General features: G+C 52.8%; 1 protein-coding gene across 1 annotated transcript; it reads right to left on the bottom strand.

The window, feature by feature from the left end:
* Positions 1 to 4,556: 4,556 nt before the first annotated feature.
* LOC132536620 (putative proline-rich protein 21) lies at positions 4,557 to 7,110 on the bottom strand. The gene is made up of 2 exons (XM_060184731.1): positions 7,014 to 7,110; positions 4,557 to 5,488 (listed from the first exon to the last, which is right to left on the bottom strand). Exons 1-2 carry the CDS (start codon positions 7,108 to 7,110, stop codon positions 4,557 to 4,559), a joined length of 1,029 nt encoding a protein of 342 aa, XP_060040714.1.
* Between the last annotated feature and the right edge of the window lie 1,716 nt (positions 7,111 to 8,826).

Here is an 8,826-nt window from a genome sequence, read left to right as displayed (position 1 = left end):
TTAAGAGTAAATCTGGGAACCAGAAGTGATTTTGCTTAACAAAATTGGTAAAGAGGATGTGAAAGACACCTACTGGGTGGTTTCTTTACTATATGGACTCTAGAGAAATGAAACACAGGAACTTGAAAACAAACAAACAGGAAAAAAAAAAAAAGAGTCCAGAAGTAAACGGTCTCTGAAAACTGAGAACTCTGGTGGTTATCACTGGGGGGAGAGGACACGGAACTTGGGGGCTGGTGCAGTGTGGGACTGTATTCTGTGGCCTTATAATCTTGTCAGCCACTAGGAAATCAGAGTGGGGGAGAGGGAGAGAGAGAGAGTCTGGAGCCCCCCTTCTTCCTGCCCCTACCCCAGGCCACCTCTCTCCCAGCCCCACCCTCCCACACTGAGTTGTGCACACACAGTCCCCACACTCAGCACACCAGCACCCGTCTGCCCCCTCATATTTAAATTATTTTTTATCGTTTTTTTGGAGAGGTAATGATTTCCAGGACAGTTGTTGGCATGGGTACAGTTCCTCTTCCTCGTCTCCCTGTGACGGGCGTCTGCAACATGCTCTCACCCCAATGTGGATGCTTTCCCTCCATCCTGCACCAATTTCTTTCTTTCTTTTTTTTCTTTGCCCCCCCCTTTTGTTGCCCTTGTTTTATTGTTGTAATTAGTGATGTCATCATTGTTGGATAGGACAGAGAGAAATGGAGAGAGGAGGGGAAGACAGAGAGGGGAGAGAAAGACAGACACCTGCAGACCTGCTTCACCGTCTGTGAAGCGACTCCCCTGCAGGTGGGGAGCCGGGAGCTCGAACCAGAATCCTTACGCTATACCCCCAGCCTTGCGCTTCGTGCCATGTGCGCTTAACCCACTGTGTTACCACCCAACCCCCATCCTGCACCAATTTCTTTCTTTCTTTTTTTAAATGTTCATAGCTTTTTTCTCTTTACTGGGAAGATTAATGGTTTACAGATGACAGTAAAATACAGTAGTTGGTCCATGCCTCACATGTCTCAGTTTTCCACACGACACTCTAACCCCCGCCTAAGTCTTCCTCCTCTGCTCTGCCATCATGTTCCAGGACCTGAACCCTCTCCCTCCCGTCCCTGAGTCCTTGACTTTGGATTCTAACCCCATTTCTTCCCTTTCTCTGCTCCATGCTGCCTCTTTGCCCCTCCTCGCAGGGCCCCTTCCTGGCTGCTCCCCCCTCCGGCTCTGCTGGCCTCCAGAAGGCCTTCTTTTCCTTCCAGCGGTTCTTGTCGTGACTTGTGCTTCTCTGTCAACTTGACTCTGTCCTCTTGGCCTCAGAGAGGATGGGGTGGGGGCAGTGGAGACATCTGTTCTGTGTCCCACAGTGCTCCCAGCACAGGGCCTCCGATGCCCCCTGCCTCCCCTCTGAGACCACTGAAACGCTTCCTCCAGAGCCGCCTCTCTGGGGAAGGTGCTGGTTGAAGGCTGGATGGATGGAGAGCAGGGCTGCCACTGTGCTGGGGTCTCAGGTTGCCAGGAAATTGTGAGGAGCCTCACAAAGCTTATTAAGCCAGCTCCCCTGCTCCACCCTGCATCCCTGATACTGTGGCCTATCTACATAATCATTGTTTTGCCTGAAAGACCCCCACCCATTCCATTCCTTTGATCTATCTTCTTTCTACCCTCCCTGCCTCCAGGGTATTATTAATCCCACCAGTTAAAACCCTCGCAATAGTTGCTAAGGAAGTTCCTACCTTTCCAGCTCCTTTTGCCTTTCTCCGCCCCTTTCCTAGCCATTTCCGTTTTTGACTTCCGGGTCTGTCCTTTAAAAGCTGTGACTCTCTGATCAATAAAGACATTGCATTGTCTCACCATGTGTTTGGTTCCTGAGTCATCTCCCTCGCGTAGCTGAGTGAGTAGCAGCCCAGGCTGGCTCCGGTCACGTTTTCTTCAACCCAGAGAGTATGCACCCAGGAAGAGGCACCCTCACGCTAGCCCAGCAGTGGATGAGTTCCACAAACTGCAGGGTTTAAATTGAAGAAAGGCAGTCGCTCCCTCCGCTCTGGAGGCTGGAATACCTGGGTGAGCCGCTGCCTTTGCCTCTCCCTGACTTCACGGCCCACTCACTGCCAGCCTTTGGCTTTCCTCGCTCGCTGCCTCAGCCCTCCAACCTCGGCCTGTCTCCATGTGGCCTCCCCTCCTGTGACCACATCTCTTCTCTGCCTCCCAGGAGGACACCAGTCATACTGGATTCGGATGATCCCACCCCCTCCAGGACCCCACCCTCCTTCTCTCTGCAATACCCCAAATAAGGTCACATTCTGAGCTTCCAGGAAGGATGTTGCCCAGACAGATGGACACACACCTGGCTTCTGGTGTCCCTGGGCTCCTGCCCGTGAGCAGCCCTGATGGGATGTAAGTGGCCATGGTGCTTTTTGACCCACTAAGAAGAATGAAGCATCAGTGTCCTGCTCGGTGGCAGCGCCCCTCCTTCCTTCCTCCCTCTTCCACTTCTCTAATGCTGTGGCTTCCAGAACCCCAGTGCAGGTCAGCAGATGTCACCGCCCCCACAGACCAAAGCGAGAGCTGCTGAGCACGCCCCCACACCCTGTATGCTGTCCGGTGTGAAGCCACAGTCACCCCACCCTCAAATGTGGGAGTAGTCGGTTCCCCAAAGCACCCAGAGTGGGGACACTGTGGAGGCCGAGCTGGCCGAGGCTTGGTGCCAGTACCAGCACTCCCCTGCAGGTGCCTGGCTGGGCTGTGGTGCCTCTGTTCAGGAAGTCAAAGTGTGTGCAGATGCCCAGGTTCAAGTCCCCATCCCCATGTGCAAGAGGGAAGCTTCATGGGCAGTGAAGCAGGACTGCAGGTCTCTCTCTCTCTCTGTCTCTGTCTCTCTCTCTCTCCCTCCCTTTCAATTTCTATGTCTCTGTCCAAAATAATAAATCAATCAGTACTTCTCAAAGAGATGGAACAGAATGACCCCAAGAATGGACAAGAATTAGCATCAGACTGGCCTCGCCCTCCAGAAAGTAAACACCAAGGCTCATGCTGCATTCTCTTCGCCCCCTGGAAGCTTCTTCTGGGATCATCTGGACCCTCGGAGAAGCAAGAGCAAAGATCAGCACTGACACAGCAATGCAGAGAGAGGGCAGGGAGGTGGAGGGGGCTGGGAAGCCTCACACCACGAGGTGGCGCAGCCCCTGCCTGCAAGCCCCCTCAAGAGCAGAGCACTGGGGGTCCCAGGCGGTGGCACACGTGTTTAAGTGCTCACATCACAGCGCACAAGGACCCGGGTTCAAACCCCCACTCCCCACCTGCAGGTTTCACCAGTGGTAAAGCAGGGCTGCGGGTATCTTTCTGTCTCTGTCCCTCTCTATCTCCTTCTCCCCTCTCAACTTCTCCCTGTCTCTACCCAATAATTAAATGAATAACTAGATCAGGATACTGTCAGCAGGAGTCCTGGGTCAAAACTGCCTTTGGGAGGGGACCTGCCTTTGCCTCCCTGCAGTGCTGGGCAGGACTGGGAGGGCCTTGTGGGAAGTACGACCTCCGACCTCCGCTCACTCCATCCAGACGCAGCTTCTGGGTTCAGAGCCTGGGATGTCAGCTCACCCCAGGGCGGCAGTCACAGGGGTCACCCAGCAGTTGGAATGAGCAGCGTCGGGTCCTCTCCCAGCCTGGCCATCGGCCGGGCTCCTCAGGCAGGTGCAGAGGGGAGGATCACACTAGGCCACTTCTCCAGCTGGGAGACAGGGAGTGCAGGACCCCCCACCCAGGCCACCTGAGGCACTGGGACGCCAGTGAAGGCAAGATGTCCTCACTGGAAAGCCAACCCTGAATCATTTTCAACACAAAAACCCACTTACTTTTTTTATTAAAAAATGATTAGTCATTTAGTAATGATGAACAAGACTGTAAGATCACAGGGGCACAGTTCCACACAGTTCCCACCACCAGAATTCCCTGTCCCCTCCCTTCCATAGGAAGCTTCCCTATTCTTTATCCCTCTGGGAGTGTGGACCCAAATTCTTTATGGGGAGCGGAAGGTGGGAGTTCTAGCTTCTGTAACTGCTTCTCTGCTGGACATGGGTGTTGGCAGGTGGATCCACACCCCCAGCCTGTTTCCATCTTTCCCTGGTGGGGCAGGGCTCTGGGGAGGGGGGGGGGTTTCAGGACACACAGGTGAGGGCGTCTGCCCAGGGAAGTCAGGATGGTGTCATGGTAGCATCAGCAACTTGCTGGCCGAAAGGCGGTAAGATATAAAGCAGGACAAATTGTTTAATAAAAAGGAGCCCAAAGGTAGGAATAGAGCAGATGAAATTAGGGGTCTTGGTGTGAGGAGAGGCTAGGAAGTCTATTTTAGGTGTGTTCTAAGGGACCCATGACTTTACTCATTTTTGCCTGAGCCTGGCAGCTCACCTGCAGGTGGACTAAAGTATCGGCCCCATCCTCCCTTTGGAGACAGCTGGGGGCGGGTGGCACAGTGCTTTCTCAGTCAGTTACCCCCCCACCCATAAGATTCGAGGGTTGACAGTATTTTTGTCCCCCCCCCCCAAATTTCACATTCTGACTTCCCCTGGAGACTGACAGTGTCACACTGGCTGGTGTGTCATGGGGTTTGGCTCCAGGGCTCTGTTTTCAGCTCCTAAGAGGTTGAGGCTTGAAGTGGAGGAGGAGCGTGGGTGTGGTGACATGAGCAGATGAGGAGCCCTGGGACCCAAGCTGCTTCCTGCCCATAGGGCGTAGGGCGTAGTGTGTAGGCTGTAGTGTGTAGGGCGTAGGGCGTAGTGTGTAGGCTGTAGTGTGTAGGGCGTAGGGCGTAGTGTGTAGGGTGTAGTGTGTAGGGCGTAGGGCGTACTGTGTAGGCTGTAGTGTGTAGGGCGTAGGGCGTAGTGTGTAGGCTGTAGTGTGTAGGCTGTAGGGCATAGTGTGTAGGGTGTAGTGTGTAGGCTGTAGGGCATAGTGTGTAGGGCGTAGTGTGTAGGCTGTAGTGTGTAGGGCGTAGGGCGTAGTGTGTAGGCTGTAGTGTGTAGGGCGTAGTGTGTAGGCTGTAGTGTGTAGGGCGTAGGGCGTAGTGTGTAGGCTGTAGTGTGTAGGCTGTAGGGTGTAGTGTGTAGGGCGTAGGGCGTAGTGTGTAGGGTGTAGTGTGTAGGGCGTAGGGCGTAGTGTGTAGGCTGTCGTGTGTTGGCTGTAGGGCGTAGTGTGTAGGCTGTAGTGTGTAGGGCGTAGGGCGTAGTGTGTAGGCTGTAGTGTGTAGGGCGTAGGGCGTAGTGTGTAGGCTGTAGTGTGTAGGGTGTAGGGCGTAGTGTGTAGGCTGTAGTGTGTAGGGTGTAGGGCGTAGTGTGTAGGGTGTAGTGTGTAGGGCGTAGGGCGTAGTGTGTAGGCTGTAGTGTGTAGGGCGTAGGGCGTAGTGTGTAGGCTGTAGTGTGTAGGGTGTAGGGCGTAGTGTGTAGGCTGTCGTGTGTTGGCTGTAGGGCGTAGTGTGTAGGCTGTAGTGTGTAGGGAGTAGGGTGTAGTGTGTAGGCTGTAGTGTGTAGGGCGTAGTGTGTAGGGTTTAGGGCATAGGGCGTAGGGCCCTGGGCCAGCTAGGAGCTGCTTCCCTCACACACAGAGGCTGGGCTCACTGCTTCTCCACACGTCACCCACAGTCTCTGTCTGCTTCACCTTCCAGGGTGACTCATATCCACCATATCTGGCTCCATGACAGCATATCTCACCACACTGCAAAGCTTCCTTCCTTCCTTCCTTTACTCTTTTCTTCCTTCCTTCCTTCCTTCCTTCCTTCCTTCCTTCCTTCCCTCCTTCCTTCCTTCCCTCCTTCCTTCCCTCCCTCCCTCCTTCCTTCCTTCCCTCCTTCCTCCCTTCCTTCCTTCTTTCCTTCCCTCCTTCCTTCCTTCCCTCCTTCCTCCCTTCCTTCCTTCCCTCCCTCCTTCCTTCCTTCCCTCCTTCCTCCCTTCCTTCCTTCCCTCCCTCCTTCCTTCCTTCCCTCCTTCCTCCCTTCCTTCCTTCCTTCCTTCCTTCCCTCCTTCCTCCCTTCCCTCCTTCCTCCCTTCCTTCCTTCCTTCCCTCCTTCCTTCCTTCCCTCCTTCCTCCCTTCCTTCCTTCCTTCCCTCCTTCCTTCCTTCCCTCCTTCCTTCCTTCCCTCCTTCCTTTACTCCTTCCTTCGTTCCTTCCTTCCTTCTTTCCTTCCTTCCTTCCTTTCTTTCAACGGGTAATCTTTCAAAAACTGGTCTAGGATCATGTTTCTCTTTCTCTCTCAACAACCCCCAGGGGGGCAAACACCTCAGAGGGTGAATCACAACCCCCCACTGCACCCCCACCGCCACTCTCCCCCTACACACACACACACACACACACACACACACACACACACGGGTCTCACTATTCTCTGAAAATCAAGGCACTTCCTTCTTCCCTCTGGGAAGGCTCATTCCTGGTATCGGAATGTCTGGATTTTCCTTAAGTATTCCCTGATAGGACCCTGACAGTTCCTCTAGTTTTATGAGGGTTGATGCCCTGGGGGTGGGGGCTGGATGTTTGCAACCAGAAAGCTAGTCAATTTTTTGTTTGATTGATTGATTTCATTTGCATAGAGATAGCAATTGAGAGGGAAGGGGAGACAGAGGAGGTGGGAGAGGGGCTGGGTGGTGGTGCACCTGATTGAGCACTCGTTACAATGCTCAAGGACCCGGGTTTGAGCCCCCTGTCCCCACCTGTAGGAGGAAAGCTTTGCGAGCAGTGAAGCAGGGCTGCAGGGGTCTCTCTGCCCCTCTCCCTCTTTTTTTTGGCCTCCAATAAAATGGGGTTATTGCTGGGGCTCAGTGCCTGCACCATGAATCCACTGCTCCTGGAGGCCATGTTTTCCCATTTTATTGCCCTTTTTGTTGTTGTTATTGTTGGATAGGACAGAGAGAAATGGAGAGAGGAGGGGAAGACAGAGAGGGAGAGAAAGACAGACACCTGCAGCCCTGCTTCACCGCCTGTGAAGCGACTCCCCTGCAGGTGGGGAGCCGGGGGCTCGAACCGGGATCCTTGAGCTATACCCCCACCTTCCTGGGTCTCCGAGGCGCAGATGGTAGACGGCGGGGCCCGGCCTCCTGAGTCCTTGGCCAGCCCCTCCCAGCACCTTGCTGTATGTCTCCGCATATCCTCTCGGCCCCTTTCTCGGCAGGACCTCGGCTACACACCCGAACTATCTGGAGTCTGTGTGCTTTGGGATCTGAAGTCTCTTGTTGAAAATTATGTTGGCAAGATACCGTCTCTGTCTCCATCCCATTTCTTCTCTCTCTACTACTGTGCGCCGTGACTGTTGGGTCATTTTTATTGGGGGGACCAGGTGGTGGCACACCTGGTTAAATACACACATCACAGTGTACAAGGACCTGGGTTCAAGCCCCTGGTCCCCACCTGCGGGGAGAAAGTTACATAAGTGGTGAAACAGGGCTGCAGGTGTCTCTCAGTCTCTCTCCCTCTCTGTTTCCCCCTCCCCCTCTCAATTTCTCTCTATCCAATAACAAATCAATCAAAAAAATAACAAGAGGAGTTTCCGCCTTCCTTTTTCTTGCTTGTAGTACCTCACGGTTAGAAGGTTTTGTGTCGTATCCAGTCCAAGATAACAGGTATTTCGGGAGTCGGGTGGTATACAGCGGGTTAAGCGCATGTGGCGCAAAGCGCAAGGATGGGCGTAAGGATCCCAGTTCGAGCCCCCAGCTCCCCACCTGCAGGGGAGTCGCTTCACAGGTGGTGAAGCAGGTCTGCAGGTGTCTGTCTTTCTCTCCCCCTCTCTGTTTTCCCCTCCTCTCTCCATTTCTCTTTGTCTTATCCAACAACAGTGTCAATAACAACAACAACAAAAAGACAACAAGGGCAACAATAGGGAAAATAAATAATTTTTTTTTTTAAGTTTAAAAAAAACAACAGGCATTTGGGTGATCTTTGCTTGGGGGCTATGCGGCCTGGTGCTTCAGGTTAAACACCCGGCATAGACAGGCCTGTTGGCGGTATCTCCTTGGAGTGGAACTGCTGACTCACAGAGAGGCCAGCAGCCTCACAGACAGTGCACTCCACCTCCCACAGTTTCCAGAAGGTGGCCTCGGCTGTTAGACTGGACTACAACGTGTGCGTGTTCGCCCATACTGATAGGGAGATGGATGAATGTGTCTGATTCACAGGGTCTCTAAACTGCAGACCCACGAGCGACTCCAGAGGCGCCCTAAAGTCCCTGATGTCCACGTACAGTCAGGGTGCTTGTATAAAGTTCAAACACAGAAGAAAGTATAACTAATTAAAAATTTTATGTCAGTTCACTGGGCAGATGACCTCACTGACATACCCCAGCTCTCCAGACCCCTGCCCCACTAGGGAAAGATGGAAACAGGCTGCCAGTGACCATGTCCAGTGGAGAAGCAATTACAGAAGCCGGACAAGGGCAACAAAAGGGAATAAATAAATGAATATTAAAAAGAGAGAGAGAAATCCTGGTTCTTAAATGGGATGGTGGAGTTGCAGGCTTTTAATGTGATGCTTCCCAGTTTACACACACACAATATGTTTGCATGTATCAAATATTTCATAATTTCTTTAGAAAAATCATCTTAAAAGCAAGAAGACATCTGGTGATTCTGAAAGCAAGGGCTAGGGAGGCCTTTCCTTTTCTGTTTCGGTATTTTTACCATTTAAATCCTTTAAGGTAAATAGGATATAGTCTGTATTTGGGGAGAGAGACTAATAAAGTGTAAAGATAGAAAGAAAACTAAAATTCAAACCACTACGTTGGTGACTCATATGAAAAACTGCAAGCAACGCCCAGGCCCAACCAGCAGCAGCAGGAGGCTGGTGTCCCAGGGGCCGGGTGGGGAGGGT

The sequence above is a fragment of the Erinaceus europaeus genome, unplaced genomic scaffold (genome assembly GCF_950295315.1).
Source record: "Erinaceus europaeus unplaced genomic scaffold, mEriEur2.1 scaffold_944, whole genome shotgun sequence".
In the NCBI taxonomy this organism is placed as follows: Eukaryota; Metazoa; Chordata; class Mammalia; order Eulipotyphla; family Erinaceidae; genus Erinaceus; species Erinaceus europaeus.
This window is presented reverse-complemented; position numbering and strand designations above follow the sequence as displayed.